Source organism: Haemaphysalis longicornis, unplaced genomic scaffold (assembly GCF_048455015.1).
Source record: "Haemaphysalis longicornis isolate Haplotype H1 unplaced genomic scaffold, Haemaphysalis longicornis Haplotype H1 scaffold_1, whole genome shotgun sequence".
NCBI classification, from domain to species: domain Eukaryota; kingdom Metazoa; phylum Arthropoda; class Arachnida; order Ixodida; family Ixodidae; genus Haemaphysalis; species Haemaphysalis longicornis.
Genome location: NW_027526203.1, coordinates 257,419,833 through 257,442,999, shown reverse-complemented (window position 1 = coordinate 257,442,999; position 23,167 = coordinate 257,419,833). Strand labels below are relative to the sequence as shown.

The window sequence follows — 23,167 nt, the reverse complement described above, 5'->3', positions numbered from 1 at the left end:
ATGCCAGCGGCAATGCGAACAGCGCCCCTCTGTAGCCCAGCGCTGCCTTTTGAAGACCGTCCCGCCGAGCATGACACGCCAGCAGAGCGGCGATTAAACATATCAGATAGGGCGGCGGGGGCAGTGCGAACACACTCTTTGACCGGCGCACGGCCGGACTGGAGGAGCGGCGAACGCGCACTTTCATACGGCCTGCGCCTCTTTCACCGCCGCTAGTTCGTGGCGCTGCGGACCAACCCTCACTAGGGTGCCTGGATGTTCCGCCTCGCCGCCCCGGGCGAGGAGGAACATCCAGGCACCCTACCCTCACCGGTTGACCTAAAGCACGGGCGGGGTAGAACGGCGGCGCGCGCGCATTTGCCACTGCCCTACCCTGCCGTGGTTACAGGTGATACCTGTCCGTGTAAATTTACATGCGCGTCATTAAAATAGGCGACTCCTTCCCCCCTTTTGAATTTTCCGTCTAATAGGGTCAAACAGCCTAACATTATCACTCGGAAGCGCCTAATCAAAAATTGAAAGAAACTTTTAACTCGGGGCACATGAAGAAAAAATGCGAGGCCTTCATATCTTATCAGCTACTGTATTATATGAAAATGGTGAGGCAGGCAATAAACGCGGCATTTTCCGTGGCTGAAATATCAGTTCTTATTTTTCCTTTCGGATGATGCCCTGGTTTGCACACGCACAGGGCACGACCAGTGACGCGAATGATTTCCCGCCGAGGGAGATACGGTTATCGCTTAACTAAACGTGTTTCTGCTGCTCACGCTCCGGTCGGGCTGAGCGGACCGCTGGCAGCGAGCGCACTGTCAAAAACATACAACTAAAACTCTTCATCATGCAACTGAAGTGCACAACGAGATATAGCAGCGAAGGCATTCATTGGTACCGGTGATATTCCGCGGCAGATCCAAAACCCGTGCGGCAAGCGTTGTCGGCTCGCTCGGCCAGAGGCGATGCGTCGTCTAAGGAAAAAAGAGGGTTGGGAGGACGGTAGAGGGTTGGTTCGAAGCGCCCTCACTCTGTCAAGAATCTGCTGTATCGTTTCCTTGTTGGGTGCGCAGGCCGTATGAAAGTGCGCGCTCGCCGCTCCTCCAGTCCGGCCGTGACCGGCGCTCCATGGTTCCCATCGGCGCCTATACGCGGCGCAGCGATGCAGTTCGGCCTAAGGTCCCTGAAAGAACTAAGGTAGCGCCAACTGCTCCCTCCTTCTCCGCTGCCCTCCTCTTTTTTCTCTCCCCTCACCCGCGGCGCCGCCGTCCCTTTAACTCCGCGGCGGGGCCGCCATATTTGTTGGCCACTTGAGAGCAGACGCCCTCGCTACGCTTCAGGGCGCTCGCTGCAGTTTGCTCTTGTTTTCGCGCCGAAATCGCTCTTTGGTAGCATTTATAGGATTTCTAGAGCCCCGTTTTACCAACAGACACTGAGTGATAGTGTTTTGTTTTAAATTTTTTTCTACAAGGGGATATTTGCGGGGCGGATGCCGCTGGCGCATACGCACAGCGCGGTTTTTGTTTACGTGTGCGGCATTCTGTAACACCTCAGGATAGCTCGTGAATGCGAAAGGATCGAGCGTGGACATTTCAAACTGCTCTGTTACGGTAGTTCCGTTCTTGCATTCGCGTGACTGTGGTCGTGCAATCACTGCACAGAGGTCTTGCGCACGGTTCGCGGCAGTATGCAGTGCGCTTCATTCGCAAATGCCGTAGTTCGAGCGCTGCGCTGGCGTCCTTGCACTCGCCTTTCTTGCGATAATTGTGTATCCTCACCGGCGTTCACTCTGCGCCCGCTTTTACTAACGACCTACAGCCTACCTTAATTACGCGCAGTTTAGAGTGCTTTGCCGTTTTTGTAGAAATGTTTCCTTCACCTTCATGTCGTTATAGGCTGCTGTGAGTAGACTAAAAACATACACATGCTGTTGTGCGTGTGTGCACGTACAGCGACGTGAAAAGCCCCTGCTTCCCCGACTTCGCAGCCGGATACACTAAACTACACTCGCGGCCGTACGTTCATGTGCGAACCTAGTGAAAAACGCAGACTTGTAATTCTGGGAATACGCGCCAGAGAAGACTGCGATCAATCGATCGGGTAAACTGAAATTACAGTCCCTCTAGGTACAAATTATGTAACTAGTTACTGCAGTTAATTAATCATGAAATACGTTTTTTCACCGGGCGCGGTCGTTTACAGCCGTTATTAATGGAGGCGCCTGGACAGAATTGTTTTGTGCTGGGATATATTCTGGCAGATTTGTACATTGCACTAACACAGGGATACACCCGAAAGAAATTCGAAAGAGGACCAATGTCACGATGATTATCAAGAGAAAACAATAAATCACAAAAATGAATTGGTGCCAGCAAATAGATATTTTATTGGAACAAACGTCCGTAATGACGTCGTGCAGATGGCTTGTGCTGCTGACGTGGCTTCCCGTGAGAAAAAATGTTGGGAGTGGCATTTGGGTTTAGTTTTTTTAACGCCAAGCTTCTCCAATATCGGTTGCTCAAATTGATCCGTGAAATAATCCTATTGAGAAGGGAAAAGAAATGTCGCCACCGAGTTTGAGATGCGCCACAAACACTCCGCAAATATAGGCAATAATGCATTGCAGAAGGGAGTTAGTGACTGTTCTACCGTAGCATGGTCAAATTCGTGTTCGCGCATCTGCTCAGTGCCGCGTCCGCTCAACTCGCTACACTAAACCCGTTTAGCAAGCGCTTTGCTGGACAAAAATACGTCTGCTGAAAATAATATAGTCGCCCAGTGTGTTTTGGTTCAAATCGCAATGACTGGATACGCTGCGCCATTGACTACTAAGATGAAGTAAGCGCGCACACTGCAAATGTACGGCATCACGTGTAATGCAAACGTAAGTCGTAATTAACGTTCCTCTGTGCATACACGGAAGAAAGGGCGTACAGCCGTTACGGTGCGAATATGCATTTGAAGTGCTCATTCAAACGTGCGCGAATTTAATAAAGCGATAACAGAAATTGCGCATCAAACGTACGTCAACGGCGCGGTCACTATTCGCCGCGAGATCGACATGTAGGTGGCGACAGCGTCGCGCTGCTAGTGTGGATGCTCCGCTGAGCGGCCCGTAAGAATGCACACTGTGGGCGCGCTTCGTGCCTTTTTCCCGCCGTATGTGCGCACGAAAGGTGCATACAAGACTGGTATGCTGTAGCTCGGTTCCTCAACGTTCAATGTATAACATGGAAGCGGCAGTCAGTTTTCATTACTAAGCCAAGAAAAGCGACGACTCATCGGGAATATCAGAATGGCCGTAATTGTGACAATGAACTTGTACGCTGTGGCTCGTAGCAAGCTCGATCTTTCCAGACTATGGATTTGAGCCTTCAATAGAAACAAATCAGGAAGAAACAAATAATAATAAATAAATAGAAACAAATCTGGAAGCCTCGATCTCTGAAATTCAGTTTACAACGGCAATCTCAATCGCTTTCACTGGTAGCATGACGCATTCTTGCATTTGTGGGATGCCCTGAAATGGTAATACTACTTAACTGCTCCAAAATTCTTTCTAAGAGCTTACGATATTTTTTGTGTGTTCAAAAGGCAACATGAAATTACTGAATTTTGATCAGCGCAGAGATATAAATGTAACCGCTCTAACGGGTCTTTTAAATGAAATTTTAGTGACTCTGAAGGATGGTTTGATGAATAACGGTTTTGGATCACTTATTTACAGCTTTCGTCGCAAGTGAACTTGCGAATTGAATTGTCAACGCACGCAGTACAATCAACATCTCATGTTTAGCTAGGTTTTCGCAAAGTGACAAGCAGGTTTACAGTGTGCAAACCAAGCTTTTGGGACCTCACAGTGAGCACAAATTTTCTGTTACGGCTGCTCTGTTGACCATTTGCGTTCCTTTTAAAATCTAACAGGTGCCTGCAACAGCGAGATGTGTTTGCATTCTTGCGTATTAGGTCGCTTACGAACCCAAAGATGGCAGTAAATGAAGTTGCGCTGTTGCAGATGTAATAAAACATTTCCTTTTTATTTCTCGTTGCGAATCAGCGCAACGGGTTCCCGGTAACTACTTTGTTTTGTAAACTGAATATCGTTTTTGTCTTGGCATTTAATTCTCGAGGATTGGTTAAAAAACGAAATTCTGTGCATTTTTTTCTTCGGGAAGTGGGGGGGGGGGGGGGGGTCCTCCCAACGTTGCAAGAGCAGCGAGAAGAGAACGCATGTAACGCGAAAAGCCAAACTATGGTTATCAGTATTACTTACAAACGAAACTACACAGGCGTCGTGTTCTGTAGCGGCGAAAAAGCAGTACGTATTTTCAAAACTGATTAACCCCCCTTTGGTCAGTGATTGTCTAGAAATTGTGGCTCGCCTTTTTCAAAATTGTATTGAATGTAAGCATTGTATAAAAAAAACAGCGAGTCATGGCACACACCCCTCACACATGTGGACAACAACGTGCATTATATTACTCGTTTTCTCCTCTTTCTTTAAACTTAGGTCCACCTTACGAGGTTAAGACGTGACCATATTAGGCATTTGGTTATGCTGAGTGAGACACGTTTCTGGACAAGGTGATTCATGTAGGATTTGAAAGTGATATATATGAAAATGACACACGAAATGCCACATGGCAGACGCAAACTCACAACTGCTTAATTTTACCTAAAAATCCCCCCTAAATACTCTTGCGCATTCATAGAAACATATTTTAAATAATACGTAAAATTAGCAACTCGATACAGTTGAATAAATGTTTATTCCTCCTCCTCAGTGTAAACAACGACTGTCCAAAAATGGTATTTATTTCAGAAAAGGTACGGGAAGGACACGATCACACAGGCGCTTGCGGGTGTAAAAACGTGTCCGGTAATGTATGGGCGATAGCGCACGGGTCGTGTGCAGTGTAAATGTTTTTGTTTCTTTCTTATTTCTATAAGGACACAGCGCAATTTTACAAGGGTGTGGGATTTGCACGCGTTTGCACAGGTCTTGTCGCTTCTTACCCGTTTCGCGAACTACCTTTAAATAATCTCCACGCCACCTTAAAAAAGCACACCTCGACGTTTCCGATACGGCAGCCGACTGCACTCAACAATAAGAAAAGTGCAATGTGTGGAAGCAATGTTTATAACACGTTTCACACTCAAGCGGTGACTCGGGCAAAGATGTTTCGTGGAATTAAACCAGCGCATTAACCCGCAACGGCCGCTGATTATTGCGTTTCTAGAGGAAATGCGCAAGCAGAGGTAACTATGTCATTGCTTGCTGCCAAACGAGCACACATATTGGTTGTTTTGTCGTGTGCAGCACGCGTATTGCGCCGCACGCAACGTGAAAAAGCAGACGACGCGAGAGCGCCATCCACACTAGGAGCGGTTCGTCCCGCCGCCGCCAGGGGCCGACTGTGTTCCCGCTCGGGGCGAATATTAGCTGACCTTAAATTGTTTTACCTAGCCGCAATTTTTTTTTTTCTCGCAACAGCCTCAATTTGCGCCGCACCGACCAAGCCCATATTACGCAGCAAATCACTCCGATGTCATAACAACGGGATTATAATACCACCCGGGTAGCTAACACACAAAACATGACTTCACGCCAAAAAGAGCGTACACGCACTCGGAACGCACACGATACATGGTCAGACGCAAGCTGCCGTCGGCCAAAACAAGCATGAATTCAGGTGAACAATTCTCGCGTCACGAAACCCTTACGACAACTGACTGAACATGCTACGCCGCTGATATTGATGCTGGAAGTTAAGCGCGCACATGACAAATACACGGCCTCTTATCCAAACCAAAGCTTACGACGGGACGAACTCGGCGCTGCGCGCAATGCCTACTCAGAACAAAGCGTGGACGACGGTCGCGAAGGGAATACGCATTTCTTCGTAAGTGACCGCTCAAGCTCGCGCAGAATTTAACAGAGCAAGAACAAGCATTCAGAAACTTACCTCGCAAAAGAGTGATGGTAGCGTCGGCCTGAAGTATGCCCGTTCAAATCTATGCAACCAAACTTTTCTCCTTTCTGCGTCGCGTTTCCCGGACGGAATAACGAAGTCTTGTGCCCTGCCTGACGATATTCGCGCTGCCTAAGGCACAACACATCGACACCGAGAAGCAACCTAAAACGACACCGGTGCGACATTTTTTCGAAGCGAGCAGCTAATTCCGGTACTGAAGCACGGTGGCGACGGTGGCTCGGAAGCCAGCAATGGCGTCGCAGCGGCGGCGTTGCGCAATGTCCCAGCCGGCGAGGCACCGGCGAGGCGACCCGGCGGCGGAGCAAAAAAAACAAAACCCCGTGATTTTTCCCTTGGCCAATGGCGCGCGGCGTTCGCCGGCGAAAAAGAAAATGGCAAAAAACGAAGTAAGAGAGGAGCGCGGGCGAGGGCGAAAGGCGGCGAGATCTAAAGATGGCGCTACCTTAGTAATTTTAGGGACCTTAGTTCGGCCACCGCTCCCGTGCTCCGTTTACTTCTGCGCGGACCTGTACAATGTTATCATTTGGTGGGGAAACTCAAAAGAGACTCTTATTTTATTAACTTTACCATTATTTCAAATAATAAGTTGTTTGAAGAGTTTGGAAACTTTTTGAGCGTGCCTATGAAAACGTCACCTTCGTGGTGAACCGGTGCACCGACCGTCAGCTGCAGTTTAACAGGAAAAAAGAAAACGTGGAGTTAAGCAGTTGTGGACGATGACAAGAAAGGACGGATTCAGGCGCCCGCATCTGTCGTATCTTGTCTTCGTCGAAGTACTTTAATTTGTTTCTTCTTTTCGTCGTCTAGAAATTTCGCGGCGGCATATGACCCGCTCAGTCATACGTCCTTCGACTGCGGCATGACCGACGTCAGGTGCGATCACGCACCATGCCTGCTGTTTCACCGAACACGGCTACCACAGAACAGGAAGGATTTAGGCTTCCTCGTAGCTCGTAGACGTACGTAGTGAAGAAAGCAAGGGCCCTATTCTCGACTGCACAAATTGCCGGCATTTCGCCCATGTTTTTTTGCGTAAGCACGACGTAAGCAATCAGTGACGTGCTGCACCTATAGCTATGACGACATGCAGTGTAATTTGACGAGTCACTCATAACGATCGCTACCAAGGTATCAAATATTGTGCAAGAAAGATATAAAAACACTTGGCATGTACTATAAAAATTAAGACGGTAGCTGAGGCTGACAAGAAAAACACATTTCTGGAGGTCAGACTTGGCGCCAACACCACAAGGCGATCGAGTAACGTTGATACAAAAGCGAGCGAAAGGCGGATGTCGAGCTAAAGAACATCACACAATTTTTTTACCGTATCTATTTATTTCTTTCAATCGCTTTTATTAACATAGCTGGGCTCTCTGCTTCAATGCAAGCTTTGTTGCGTTATCACCTTCTCTGCCGCCACCGCCGCCACGCCATCGTCTGCTGCTATGTTACAAGTTTATGGCGTGATCACAGAAAAAGACGGCCGCGACTATCGCTTCTATGACACATAAGAGCAGCGAAGCGCTACGCCTGATAACCGCGGAGCACACCGATGTCACCGATTCACTCATTCGTCAAGCTCGACTGCAATCAGCGCTGTAATGAACTAAATAGTCACTTTTCATTGTTATTTTTCTCTTGAGTTCGATCATGTGACCCAACAGCTTACTAAGACAAGTATGGACAAATGCCATGCATTGGGTTCTCTTTGTCATGGAGAGGCTTGTACTGCCCTCTTATGTTGCGGTTACGCCAAACAAATATTTTTTATTTCATTGCCAAACATAAAAGCAAAATACTGCATGTTATTTGTATGTCGCATGATCGCTGACTTGGAAGCAGTTGAAACTATAATTTGTTTCGGTAGGAAACATGCTTTAAACAGCGCGCATGCGAAACTGCGCCTGCTGCAAATTGCCGCACATTTCGCGGCGCCGTAAGCCGGGGCAATATTGTGCCCTATTTTGCTTGTATTTTGCGACAAAAACAACCGCCATTTTCATGCTGTTACGTAGCATTACGTCACTTTTACGCAGGCTGAAGTTGCCAATGCAGGACGTAATCGTTCCCGCCAACTGTTTAAATTACGTCACGCCTTCTCAGCCAATCACAGAGGGGGTGTGTATTACAAGCAGTATTGTTGTTGAATAGCAAAGACAGGCTTACGTTGTCATGTCCGCCGCATTTTGTCTGGTTTTTCATTGCCGGCCAAGAATTATGCGCCTTTAGTAACGAGAAATAAGGCAAACTTTAGAACTGGTGTCCGTTGACGACATGAAACGTCAAAATGACGACACCACACACAACCGCTTTGTCAGCCGGAAGCACGTGACCAAAATTGAAAGCCAATCAGAAAAGACTTCCGGAAAATTGCCTAAATTGCCGGCAATTTGTGCAGTCGAGAATAGGGCCCCAAGTCCCCAAAACCGCTTCAGAATCCAATTGTCATGCCAAGCCCAAGCCAAAAAGGGGGTCTTCCCATAAACCCCCACGACGACGTGGATTACCAGGCGCAGTTTCCTCTCTAGTATACTTACTAAAAAACTCTATGGCCCCGATTCAGGCCAGCCCTCGAATCTTGGTGCTTCAGACGTAGCTTCCGGCTGGCAGCGCTGACGTATTTCCGTGGGCACTTGATGAGCACGGCTGATTGCGGACGGCTAGCAGGCGCGGGGAATTCGAAAAATGAGCCTAATAACGCTATCGCGTTAAAACCTTCACCTTGTTTATCGTGGGAGGAGCGAGACGGCAGGGGAAGAGCGTGATAGGTGAGCGGAAAAAAGACAAAATACATTTACGTGGCAGGGGCGGCACACGACTATCGTCTTTCGACGACATTTGCAGCGAAGTAGGGCAGCCATTGAAGAGCGCAAACGTTCGCCATAATCGCAGAAAAAAGATCTGCAATTACGCAAACAAAACATTTACGTTCGGGTGGAAGCCAGCGAAATGAAAGTGTTTCAAAGCGGTCGGTTGATGGTTTTTGCGTTTTCCTTTTGCGGTCATTACGTTTTGATTCTGGTCGCTTCTGTTTTCGCTGAGGTCAAGCTTCGCGCGCACCCCTGTTTCGGGAATGAAGGGGTTATAATTTTTTCCCATAAATTGGGGTTTCACGCGTCTAGGCTACAGCTCCGGCTTGAGGCATGGGTTTTTCAGCGCTAAATTGCAGCGCGACAATGTTGGGATTCCGATACCGTTTTTCGCCTTCACGAGAAAAACAGCCATTGTAGCCACGATTGATATCACAGCCATAGCTCAGTACCACTACCTTTCCGGCACTGAGCCAGCGCAGCTGGATTTCGCTTTTGTTTTGTTCTGTTTAAGCTCTTCCTCTCAACGGTAACGCGTTGCCTAAACATTTATCACAGTGCCGCAAGCTCCCGACAACGCATACCTGCAGCAGCTTTTTTAAATCGCGAGCTTCACCGAGTACATAAGTTTGAGTGCAGGGTCGGAATATATCCAGTTTCCGCAGAAAGTAGACGCCTAGTTATTCAAAAAAAAAAAAAGGGCTTGCACACACTACCGTATAGGTAAGTACTTGCCTCAGTTTTATGTGTCTTCATTTCGGCGTACTTGAATCATCCTTTGTGGTTTCAACCAAGCCGCAGGTATTGGATACACCCCGCGTCCTAACCTGTGTGCCGCTTCGGTTCGTAAAAGCCAATTTTACCTTTTACTTTTCCCCTACATCAGAAAAGCGGCCACCGAGGCCGGTAATAGAACTCTCGTCGTTGGACTTAGCCGCACAACACCTTAGCCACTTAGCCACTGTGGCGCGCAGCGGATTTTGAAAACCAAGCTATGTGTGCGCAAATAATATGATATACAGTCGAACACGGATATATCGAATCATTGTCTATATCGAACTCATAAATTATCCCCTTGAAAATTCTGTGTAAAAGTATAGGAATTCGTACGTTTATATCGAACCGTATTTTTCCCGACATTGGGTATATCGAACGGCGCGCGAGCTGGAAGGGGCTCTTCGGCGGTCGCTGCACTCCCGATTGAGGTTGAGGAGGATGTAGAGGAATGTGCGGGCATGGCGAAGACAGGCTCGCGGAACTAATCCCCCCTACCGGAACGATTTTACGATTTTGCGCTTGCCCAGTCGGGCCCCGCTACCGGCCGCCGTAGCGTTAGCGGACGGAGCCCGGTATGCTAAATCTCTCTAGGCACACAAGCCCGAACACTCGGAAAATGTGACAGTGCGAGGTAGGGATGCCCCGACTGCGCATGTCCTTTTTTTTTCGGCTGCGTACGTTCCCCGGCTTGCCGAAAAAGAGTTTTTTTTTTTTTCTCTCTCTCTCTGGGTCTGTCTTCCCCCGATGTCGTCTCGAGAAAGGGAAGAGGGAACGAAGGCGCTGGCGGCCTCCTCCTTCTTTTGCATTTTGCTGCAGTTGCTGCTGTTTGGCGAGTTGTCCCGCACCTTTCGGAGATCACTATTTCTCTCGGAGATGACCATCGCGAGCGCTTTGTTGGAGTCCGTTCAGACAGCCTTGGAATTGTTACCTTCAAAGTTCTTGCGGCACGTACGCGCTGTTCTTCTTTTGCGTGCGTGTTGTGCACGGTGTGCGAAGGCGCAGCGTGCTGCTGGAATTTTCTAGTTGTGCAGCCTCGAGAAGATCGAGACCAGCGCCTTTAATTTCATTTCCAGGACGAAGAAGCAGGCCAAGATCAGCGATTTTTTTTTTCACGGAAATAAAGTGTCCTGTTGCGTCGTGAGTGCGGAATTAGTTGTCATTCTTTAATGCGACGATCGGTAAGTGATCCTCCGCCATAGGTGAGGTCTCAGAGCCCATATTTTTTATATCGAATTTTTCATATATCGAACTAATTCGTGATCCCCTTGGAGTTCGAAATATCCGTGTTCGACTGTATTACGTTTGAGCAAACACATGTGACGCAAATCGGATAGAAGCCGTTATCCGAGTCATTTCTGAGTGCGGAAATGATTTTACCTACACTCCAATCTGGGGGATCGCAACTGGTTGAGAGGAATTGCTGGAAAATATAAGGGTGATGCTTGAGAGGCGCTAGGTATTGAAGGGAATTTTTCGTATTGATATGTCGTCAATTTCTGAATACAAGGTGAGCTTTAAAGTATCAGTGATGTTTGAGATGTCATGTATTATGACTGCATGATGGGCATGTTGATGTACAGTTGGGTAGAAAAGGATGCAAAGCCTTCATTTGTTTTGCGGGTGAATACTCGGCAAAAAGAAGAGTTTAGTATCTCGACAACGTGAAAGTCAGGAATAGCAGTTCCAGATAATTAATGCAGCTAGGAACACGGTTGGGTTCGTGCTTTTGGGACAATGATTTCTGCTTGGGGTTAGCGTGGATGAGGGCTGGTAACGTCGAGGGAAAAAAGATATGTTCGCTTTTCGACGGCAGTAAGTCAAACTTTTTCGGATTTACTCCACACTTTTCCATGAGCGTTTGGTGGTAATGGATTTTGTCACTATACATTGCCCATTCTTTTTGTATTTGCAGTAGGTATGTTGGTACGTATGAATTTTGCAATCAAGCGTTGTATTTCATGCAAAAAGGAGCCAATTAGTTTCAGCATACCGGGTTATCTAGAAAGATTGACTGGGAAAACACATGATTAAGGATAAACGGGGAGTACTTGAGCCGTCTAAGGTTTGCGGGTGGCATAGCCTTGCCGAGTGAGAATGCAGAACACATGCGAACAATGCTTGAGGAACTACAATCAGAAAGCACGGCCGTGGGGCTAAAAATAAGTATGAATATATCTGAAGTAATGGGGAATACGCATGCCAAAAGCTTCCGCTTCAGCATAGGAAATGAAACGGTAGAGGAAGTAAAAAAAAATACAACTACCTCGGACAGATGGTTAGTGTTGACCCCAACCACGAGAGAGAAATCCGGCGCAGTATAGGCATGGGCTGGGGAGAACTCGGCAAGCACTCCCAAATAGTGAAAAGTAAGCTACCTCTGTCACTCAAAAGAAAAATCTACAACCAGTGCATACTGCAGGTTATGACATATGCAGCTGAAACTTGGCGCCTTACTAAACAACTAGAAAGCAAAGTTAGGTCGGCTCAATGGGCCATGGAACGAATAATGTTAGGTGTAACACTCAGGGACAGGAAACGAGCTATATACTGGATCAGAGAGCAAACTAGAGTAGAAGATATCACAATTCAAATAAAGAAAAACAAATGCACTTTGGCTGGCCATGTAGTGAGACGAACCAACAACCGGTGGACAATTGGTGTAACAGATTGGATACCAAAAGGTGGATCTAGAAGAAGGGGAAGGACATTAATCCGATGAAGAGATGAAATAAAGGTATTCGGGAATAAACTGTGGACTCGAGCAGCGCAGGACAGGAGCAGTTGGAGGTCAATGGGAGAGGCCTTCGTCCTGCAGTGGAACTGAGTATGAGTATGATGATGATGATGGCCGAGTTTCAAAATCCAACAGACTGGATATAGTTTCCCTTACAGTAGAATGTTTGTTTTCGACGCTTCGTGCGGGAGTTTGTGTTGGTACTGAAACGTAGCCTGAATACCTGCAGGGTCAACTATTCCGCCCGTCCGTCCGTCCGTCCCGTCCGTCCCGTCTGTCTGTCTGTCTGTCTGTCGGTCTGTCTGTCATTTTATTTAAGTTTAAGCGCTTGCGTCGGACCGCAGCCTTGGAATAACACTTTTCGTGAGAATATGCCATATGCTGCCACGTTCTCTACTCACTACAGCAGCCAAGATAATCGACAGAAGCACGATAGGCTGTAGCGGCTCATTTTCGCCATAGTCATTATCATATATAATTTTGCCATTTCAGAACAACACAGTAAAGCTTCCTTGATCGTCCTCTTTTGCAGAGTGGTTCTTTTTCTTAAAGTTGATTTTCCGTTCTTAAAATTTTGTTCGACGCTTATTTACCAATACCTCATGATGAGTTCCGTCCCTAAAAGCTTGGAATAAATATAAATAAAACAAAATATATTTTTAAGCAAATAGAAAGTATGGAATATTGTTCTTTACAGGTCGATATTGAAATTGCTTCGTTTTCATAAAAACATACACGGGAATTTATGGCGGGTTTTTCGGGAAAAACTGCTGCAGGCAGCTTTCCCTAAACTCCATAAACAGAGGCAGCAGCAGGGTGGAGCGAAGAAAAGAAAAAACAAAGAAAATAAACCTTTTTGTTAAAAAAAGACAACGAAATAGGGGAAAACTCCCCTCAAAATAAGAGAGAGAGAGAAAAAAAGAAAAAACTGTCATCTAGGTTCAATATAACAAAATAGAAATTTGCCAGGCTTCTGCTGAAAATTTCTCGTCCTGTGGTTTAATAAAAAATTCTTGGCATCTGTTTATATTTGAAAAATTGCTCCCGAACAAAGTTCAATTGTTAGCTTACTTTTCTGGACTTCGAATCTACAGCCTGTTCGTTGGCAGGACTGAAAGCTTAATGCACTTTTTTTAACTTACCTATTGTTCTTTTGTATGTTGTGCGACATCATCAAATTATCACAAACTTCTGCAAACACAGCCTTGCGTGGTAGTCAGGACTTATGAGGCGCGCTGGAAAACCTGCATAATTACCAGTGTTTGTTCAGCACCGCATATTTCTCCAGTACCCAACGCCGTAAACAAGTTTCTCATTACATATCTTTCTATCTGAGAATACATTAGGAAAAACATAAAACTACGTTTGGTATAAAAATAAATTCAAGTGTAAAAATATAGTTTGCAGTTTAGTTATGTAATTATTTTCTCGCTCTCTGTGTCGCACACACGTACTGTGGTCGAACTTTTGTGTCCGTTTTATTTACCCAGTCATGTATACACGTTCTTGTAACTGTACAAATATTAGTTTGTGTTCCTGCATATTATCTTGATGTTTTTTTCAAGATTTACTGCCCGCACTATAGCGTTTCATTGATAAGTTTCTCGCCGCTTCTAGGGCGCACCGTCTGGGGCGTTTGAATTATTACCGCCAACCGTATGTTAGTACCGAGGCCTCTTCAGGATTTCCCGCGTTCCGTGTCGGTCTCTTCTTTACTGTGAAGAGAACAATAAACTTCACATAACGTCACTCAGACAAATTTGCCTGTTGGTAAAAATATTTGTGTCTCCGGATACTCCAAATATATCTCCTTGCTTTCAGCGAAAAATACTGTTGTTGTTAACAGTAATGGAGTGGCACACCAACAAAACGCAAGACCAACGAAACGAACAAGCCAGCGCGAGTATCGTGAGTAGCTCCTAAAAACCCCCTGCAAAAACTACGAAACTGTCATGGTGCAATATATAGGAGTACAGTTCACATTGCGCAGCGTGCTTACTTGTAACAACGAGCACCAGTTCAACCAGCCGCATATGAAAATGCACGGGGGAAACTCTTGACATCGCAGTAACGGGCTGAACACCCGATGCATTTACTCCAAGCTTTGCAGCAGTTTTATAAAAAAAAATTGCTTTTTATGAGGCTACACACTCGCGGTGTCGACAAGTGTGGCTCTCTGTATAAGCCTTACAGCAACGGCATACCTCTTTTAGCACATTCTTATGTGACGTGCAACACTTTTGCTACAGTTTTTCTTATAATGATTAGTCCTCGTAATGTATGAGTACGCACAACATCGCCTTAATGCAGTCACTGTACTTAGCACGACCGGCTTTAGAAGGTACATACTTACAAGCTACATTCCTAGGCTTACAATTTCTTTGTCGTAACGTAACCATATATCCGCGCGCATGCACATGAACATTTTGTTTCCGGGAAATTTTCATCCAAAGTAAAAGAGAGATGTTTTTGAAACCAAACACTTTTTTTGCAAAAGACATGAAAAGTGCTCAAATTTCGGCCCAACACAAGCCCTTTTACATTGCGGTATGAGGCAAGGGAATGAAGAGCGGTAAAACCCTTGGGGCTTCTTTATCATTTTTGATAGCACCAATTTTCGATACCGCAGTCGAGACCGGTACGGATAGCTGGTGGCAAAGTTACTCGGTGCCAGTTTCGCTTTATGCGAACTTATTTTGTTATTGCTTCAGTAGACATCTGAAGGATTGGATATTGACCCCCAATAATCATCCCCACAAAAACAGAAAGCATTTTATGTTCACGCCTAATGCTTTTTATACTGAAAGCATTGCGGCGCTGCTCCTCACAGACACGAGTTTGTGTATTCGCAGCTGAGGATATTCCGCCGAAAAAACTACAATGACCAGGATTCAATTCTTACATTCGTTAATACTGGCAAGAAAGATTCAGAAGAAACGCCGCAGTTGAGATAATATGTTCTGCATCGCATTAGTATGCTGCGTAAAAGAAATGTCGTCCGCCCTATTAAACTTCATAATCATCATCGAGGTCTACTCCCGTGATTCTCACTATGAAAAAGGCTACGCATAAATGGCCAAGCCCAAGCATGGCAAATCATCAGTGGCCAATGTGTCCGAGCTTGGCAAAACCTCGGCCGCCATTATTGGTTGGTGCCTGGGAAAGGTGACAAGTCAACAATTGGCCAAGCTATGGAAGGCCAATATTGGACAACGCTTGGCAAAGTATGTTGCCACGATAATGCCTATGGGTGGACCCCACGCTATTTCCATGCACATTTTTGGCTTTATGGCCAGTCGTTATGGCCAATGCATATTTGATGAGTTGCCTCCCGGCCCAATTTCTGCTTTATACATGCCATTATACAGGAAATTATTTAACAAGTGCGCATTATTTAATACGCACTCGGTGAATATTTTCCTGTACAATGGCATATATAAAACAGAACTCGGACCGCGAGGCACAATAAACTGCAACAACTTTGCGAAGCAATGCGTGACTTGCCAAAAATAATTTAGCAACACAACACATCACGTCTCTTTGCTTACTTTTTTTATTATGCACACCAAATTTACGAGAAACCTGTCTTAACAGTTGCAAGAATACGAAATAACCTTGTTCAAAACACAAACACGAAAGCACACAAACACAATAGTCGAGAAAAATAAAAAAGCGCTGCTCGTAAAGCGCAAACCAATCAATGCTTTGTTTAACTGTTTCAGATGCCTACAAAACAAGCATTCAGGTAAATGAAAACAAATACCCTCCTCCCCAGTAATTCGCCGACCTGCCAAGATCACAATAAAGTTCAACAGCACTATTATAGAATAGTCCAGCTTGGAAGGGTTGTTCTCTCTGCTGCATCCGCCACTTGTCCACGGGAAACATAGCGCCTGTAATAAGTAAAAAAAAGCGTTCACTACAATGGTAAAAACACGCTGTTTACTAAATACAGCACCTAGGCCCATCCTTAACGCATACACGTGCGAAAATATTCAGCCTGAACTTTTAGCTTGTTAGCACTCTCTATGAAACATGAAACGTACTGCACTATCTATTTTTCAAAACTGCGTTTTACGGTAGCATGTTAATTGGCTCGTTCTTGAGAAAACAGCCCGGAATTTCACTGAAAATGGGCCTCACACTTATCGCAGTCGCGCAAGGTAATATGAAAAAACGTCCAATAGACAAAGCAATACGCCAGTGGTTCCGTGAAATTTTGTTGAGGCTACGGTAGTCACGTAATTAATTAATCGCGACTGGAATGTCGTGCCGTAAACGTTTCACTAGCGTAAGTTTTGTTTTCTAACAACGCGGGATCAGACTACAAGGCAACGCACTGGGTTCGGAACGCACAAACATTCTCCCCCTTTTTTTGCAAGACATCTATGCCAACTTGGAGGTAGATGAAAAGACTTGTGACTTTTTAATGCGCTAAATTTTTAAGCGGTAACCAAATAAAGCGACCATTAAAGCGACACTACACACCTAACTGATTGTGTATTAAACTGGTTACAGCGTTGCTGTCGCCTTCGCTGTCGGACGCGCCAGATGCGAGCGCAACCTACGAAGCCCAGCGGCAGTGTAATTACTTTGTCGCTCGACAATATCATTCTTTACGTTGATCAAAAGAATAACGAAAAATTATTACTAGAGTGTATTGAAGCCAGCTTAATCCGTAACTGTTATACTGCACACGAGTCTTGCTTCAACGCATGCTGAACGTCGTGAACCTGCAGTGGGTGCACGGCCGCTTGTTCGGAAAAGACAAAGCCGGAAAGAGGATAGCTAGAAGTGGCGTCCCACAAATGGAAGCACATGTACAGGTCCGCGTAGAAGTAAACGGAGCACGGGAGCGGTGGCCGAACTAAGGTTCCTACAATTACTAAGGTAGCGCCAACTGCTGCCAACTGCGGGCCTCGAAGGCCGCATATTTTGTTGTCGCTTAACCCTTTCGTTGCCGCACTGCTCGGGGCAACGGCTCGCGCAGCGGCTCGCTCGCGAGCACTGAACTTGGGACAAACCCAAAATCAAAAAAGAAATCCCGGAAGCGAGATTTTTTTCTGAACAACAAAAATGTCTGTGAATGTGCTTTCTATGTTGTCCAGGGCAATTTCTTTGCCGGCTTACAATAAATTATATCGCAATGACATGCTATGCCAAACCGCAGAGGCCTACAATTTTACGCCGCCCTTTACAGCGTGTTGAAGACCAGGAAGCAGACGTATGTTAGAGGACAGCGGTTTAATGCGACCTTCGAGGGGGTAATTCGGTCGAGGAAGAAGATGATGGCACGAGCCTCGCTGCCTGTGAGGTGGCTTCGATGTCTTCGTCTTCTCAACCAGATCACATTTTCCAACATACTCCGGCCGGCCAAATATTATGGATCTGGTTGGATTCAGATGGCTAAGTTCTAAAAATGGCAGTACGCTGTGCAGTTACGTCTGTAGCTTTAAGGCGCTGAAGTTACTGAATGAATTGTCCGTCTCAAAGTCTGCGGTAAATGCAAGCACCACGCATTAGCGAACGTGTACATCCACACTTTCATTGCCCGAATCAATCTTTTCCAAGAGCCTCCCCACCAGGGAACCTGCGCAGCTAAGAAGTTTAAGCTTCCGGAGTTGTTTAGAAAACAACCATGCATTTTGTGCGTCCATGCGATCCAATTCCCTTCAAATATTCGTGATGCTTTTGTTTTGAGATAACTATCGCGTTTAGGCTTCGGTTTCTTGCAGCAATCAGTTAACGTCTTCTGCCAAGCGGTAAATCGTGTGAGAGGGATGTGTGATCTGCAAAAGTCGATTTCAGCACTACCGCAACAAAGGTTTGCGTTTTCTGATTTAGAGGCGCTTTTCCCGCCTGAGTTGCCAATATCTTCGTCATGCTGGAAAGCTTTGAAGTTTTCTGTATTTTCTTCGGAAGGTTCTCGCTCGGCCGTAACTCCTAGGTGGTCAAGCTCCGAAATTGTTTTCTTCTGCTCATTTGCAGGCACTTTAGTTGCCACGTGCATGCTTCTAATTTATTTGAAGTGGACGATCGGAGAGATTGATGTCACACCTCCGTGCACCGTCCACCCGAAGACTGTTTTCACGGCGGTGAGATTTTCACTAAGGCGCCGGATGTCCCCAGTCACAAGTTTCCAGTAAAAGTCCGTTCCGATAAGTAGGCTAATGCCTGGTTCGGGCTGAGCTTCAAAGGAGAAGTCGGCGAATGGCATCGCTTTGGCATCGAGTTCCTGAAGAATCGTCTGTTCCGTTAACCGAGGGAGGTCCTTGCTTATCTCAGGTACTTCAAGTGCCTCGACTTCAAATTCACGACGGTCGTACTGGCTGTAGAGGGTGAGTTGTACTCTTTTGTATCGCCTGCGTTGAAAGGACGAATTTCTAAAACCGGACATCGTCATCTCCTCCTCTGCAAGTACATTCGATCGTAGCTTCCTCGACAGCCTTTCGGTTATAAATCTACGTTGGCTACCTCCGTCGAATAAGAGTCTCACCAGATGTTTGCGTGAAGTGCCCGTAATCCAGACATGTGCTGTCTGAAGCAGAACCATTCTGTCGAAGGTCTTTGATTCCGTTGACGAGCTGGACGCCGGCAATCTTTCCGGCGATCGGCGTTTCCACGCTGGGTCACACAAGGAAGTGATATGGCGTCCATTGCAATTTTTACATGAAAGCCTTCTCGCACTCCTGCACTCCTTGGCGCAGTGAAAACGCCTAGCGCAGCGAAAGCAACATCCATGTTGTTTCAACTTGGCTTTCTTTTCGTCTAGTGTACGTTGAGCCTGGCAGTTCTCTGTGATGTGGTCGTGCGATTCACAGAAAAGGCAACAGTTGTGGGACAACCTAACGGTTAACGTCGAAGCAGAACCTTGAGTGTTGTCCTTCACTTGCATCCGTGGTGTGTCGATTGCAGATCCAGTCATAACGGAAGTAATCTCCCGACTCCTTACTTCTAGGTTCAAGAGGTCAAGTAACGTCGATAATTCATCGGGCCTTTCACATCTCGGTTCTCGTGCTGATGTTTCCGTCAACGTTAACTTGTTAAAGTTGAGCACGAGCTCTTACGGTAAACTCTGCAATAGCGCAGCCTTTAACATCACTCCGTAGGAATCAATGTGAACATCGAGATGCTTTAGCGATCTGACGTGGCTCTGCACACGTTCATGGAGCGTCTGAAGGCCACTCAAGTCGTCGCAGGAGGCTACTTTTGGCAGGTTTAGAAGTTTTCTCATGTGGTCGTTGATTATCAGGGTCTTGTCTCCAAATCGTTGCTGCAGCAGTTCGATGGCTATGGGGTAGCTGTCGTTAGTTGTTGGTAATCCCCAGACGACGCCTTGCGCATTCCCCTTCAGATAACTGTGCAGATACTTGAGTTTGTCAACGTTGGCTAGCGATGTGTTTTTATGGATCGTAGATTCAAACTGGTCCCAAAATGCAGGCCACTGAGCAAATTCTCCGTGAAAAGGTTGTATCTCAAGTTTGGGCAATCGAACTTGAACTCGTTCTGGAGGTGAGCTGGCAGCCTGTATTACATTACCCGCCGTTAAAGGGCACGCGTCTACAAGAAGCCTTTCAGCGCGGAAAATCATGCATGCGATGGAATCACGGTAGTGTTCTACGGCTGTCAACTCGTCGTCTAATTCCTCACCGGGGACGCGGCCCTCGATTTCTTTGTCCATATCGTTTAAAGAAGTCTCTTTCAATTTGAGCATATTTAGCTGTTCCGCCAGCTCACCCATCGGTAGCGGGGTACTCTCCATTGTGGCCTTCATGTCGTTGATGATCCGTGTAGTTGAGGCGCGTAGAGCAGCACGTTTTCGTTTGAGCAGGTCCATGATGACACGCGGTACGCCGAGGTGCCGCTCTAGCAGGAGCTGGGGTGATGCGTCGTTCTTGGCAGCCGCGTCCTCTTCAATGGGCCTGCTTCATCGGTAGGGGTCTTCAACGGTGTAATCCTTCCATCCTGGTCACGGCACCAAATTGTTGAAGACCAGGAAGCAGACGTATGTTAGAGGACAGCGGTTTAATGCGACCTTCGAGGGGGTAATTCGGTCGAGGAAGAATATGATGTCACGAGCCTCGCTGCCTGTGAGGTGGCTTCGATGTCTTCGTCTTTTCAACCAGATCACATTTTCCAACACAGCGCGCAACAAAACAAGGCACGTTTCCGGGTGCGCGCCCCTTCGTCCAGCTCATGAGCAGCGGATGCGGTCGCAGCTGATGCCTGCGAGCGGCAATGCAACCAGCGCCCCTCTATAGCCCAGCGCTGCCTTTTGAAGACCGTCTCGCCCAGCATGACACGCCAGCAGAGCGGCGAATAAACATATCAGATAGGGGGAGCACACTCTTTGACCGGCGCTCCACGGTTCCCGTCGGCGCCTATACGCGGCGCAGCGATGCAGTTCGGCCACCGCTCCCGTGCTCCGTTTACTTCTGCGCGGACCTGTATGTGACCACTTAATTCTTCGCAAGAACCAACATTAAGGAGCACTCACACGCGCCAATTGTTATAAACGACAGCTGAAGTTTTGGCGGGAACGAGCGCGAGCTCTCGTACCGCGCAAGGAAAAATGAAATGGTGACTCACGTTTTCAGCGGCCGGCCGCAGCAGGCGAACGATCTTATTCCAGCAGTCAGGTATACTTCGAACACCGCCACCGACACCAAAACGCACATCACAGACACGTACAGGAGTACTACGGTGGTTTCAACGCCACAAAAGAGACGCAGACGTCGGAGCGACGCGACCGCCCGCCAGCCGAGCCGCCGAGAAAAAGAACGCGCAAAGGCACAACGCTCAAGTAGTCCGAGGGACACCGTTGCGTTAGGACACACAAATGACCCATTCCTAGAGAACGTGTACCACTATCTCGCACGCTATTTTGAATACGCTGTACTTTAATTTGAGTACGCTTTGTTTCGTGACGCGGAGCTGTGGCTCTTTAGGTAACTAATTTTTGCTGCGTTGTGGCCTGTACACCGCTCCAACCGTCGCCGCCACTGGCTCGGCAAGCGCAAGGCCAAAATGCGCTTTTATCCCTATGCTGAAGCTCGGCCTCCGATGCGCTTTCCGTGTGACGTTACTTCCGGTCGCCGTTTGCTTGGCGCTCAATCATTCTTTCAGCGGAGTTACCGATGAGTGGCCGATAGCAGGGAAGCCAATGGGGTCGCATGGGTTTTCCTGTCATTGGCAATCGGCCTCTGCTGCTTGGGAGGCTCATTACTGGCGTAATAGAAATGCTGCTGATCATCCTAGTCTTCCCATGCGTGAAAAACAGGACGACAGGGTTTGCTTTTCCCAAATAGTATGCTCAGTACCACACCATTCATTAACGTTCACATGAAAGTGACGAATTGGCTGACATGCCCTTTATTACAACCGCGTTATCACGAATGACGTGTGCAATGTTTCCAGCACTGTGTCGCCGTATCGTTAAGCTGAATGTAAACCGTTGCCCGTTTTTTAACCGCAGGTTCGAGACGAAGAAGGTCCGGAAAAATCCATTCAAGATGCCGTCGAAAGACTTAAACTTGGTCGTGGTTTCACCGAGCGGTACATGCAGTTCGCGCCGTTCTACCAGCCCCTGGTAGGCGACGTCTTCCTTGTGAGCTACCCCAAGTGTGGCAGCATGTGGATGCAGCACATCCTATATGGCATTCTCAGCTTTGGTTCCGCCGAGGTTCTTACAATGGAAGAACGACAAAGAGCAATACCTGCTATGGAATTCGCTATCGCCGAGGGGGCTAGAACCTGGACACGACCATTGGCGATTAAGACCCACCTGCCGTTCCACTTGCAACCGTTCTCCCCGAAAGCAAAATACATCGTCATTACCAGGAACCCGTACGACTGCTGCGTGTCGTATTACTATTTCGCCAAATCTCGGCCATTCGGCAACCTACAGGAGGCTACGTTTGACCAATTCGTGAACATGTTTGTGAGGGGCAACGTTCCTTTCAGTGACTACTTTTACCACCTGCTTTCCTGGTACAAGCACCACGACGATTGCAACGTGTTCTTCATCACTTACGAGTCGCTTAAGAGCGACACGTCTGACTCAGTACTAAAAATTGCTGACTTCCTGAACGAGAAACGCTATGGTGACCACTTTCGTCAAAACCCCCAAGCGTTGGAGGCCGTACTAGGCTTAAGTAGCCTCGAGAAAATGAAAAGTCACAATGCTGAATATAAGAGTTTTTCGAGCAAGTCGCAGAAGCTGTACGAAGCAGCAGACCACGAAGCCGTCCATGAAACTCGAGAAGCCAACGGGGACGTAATGAACAAGCCGCTTACGGGAGACCGCGTCCGCAAGGGTATTGTTGGGGACTGGAAGAACCATTTTTCCCCGCAGCAGATCACCCAGATGAAAGAGCGCATTGCCTTCAAAACGCATGGAACAGATGTCATGAATCTGTGGAAAGACTTCCCCCCTTACGCGAGTCTTGCTCGAGTAATGTAATGCTTACGTTTTTCACTCCATAATTCTTGAGGATTTGGGCTTTAGTACGACTGTGGACATATTCTCTCCTGAATAAAAATATTCAGTGGAGTCCCGTATTATTCACTTGTAAACATTTTCGATCAATCGTTAGGTTTTATCCGATACATATATTATGTTAGCTTGCAACAAAATATGTATTCATAGCATTTAAAAGGTACATATTCTGCAACAACACCATGATAAAATGCTCGGCTGGGTCTGAGCATTATTTATCGCTTCATAAACAGACTGCTCACAAGCATCTAAATATCTTGACAGTCCTGCGGATTTGCCTCTGCACGTCGATGTGTGCGATGACAGGCGTCTCTCATGCATACCCATCTCTCTTTTTTTCAGAGCAACCAATTAT

At 46.9% G+C, this 23,167-nt stretch overlaps 1 protein-coding gene across 1 annotated transcript in view; it reads left to right on the top strand.

Moving 5' to 3' along the window:
- LOC144158682 (sulfotransferase 6B1-like) overlaps positions 1–22,776 on the top strand; it is a 34,251-nt gene extending 11,475 nt beyond the window's left edge. Inside the window, exon 2 of the mRNA XM_077689722.1 lies at positions 21,790–22,776. Within this exon, the coding sequence (XP_077545848.1) occupies positions 21,790–22,776 (987 nt within the window). The remainder of the gene's footprint in view (positions 1–21,789) is intronic.
- Positions 22,777–23,167: the final 391 nt, after the last annotated feature.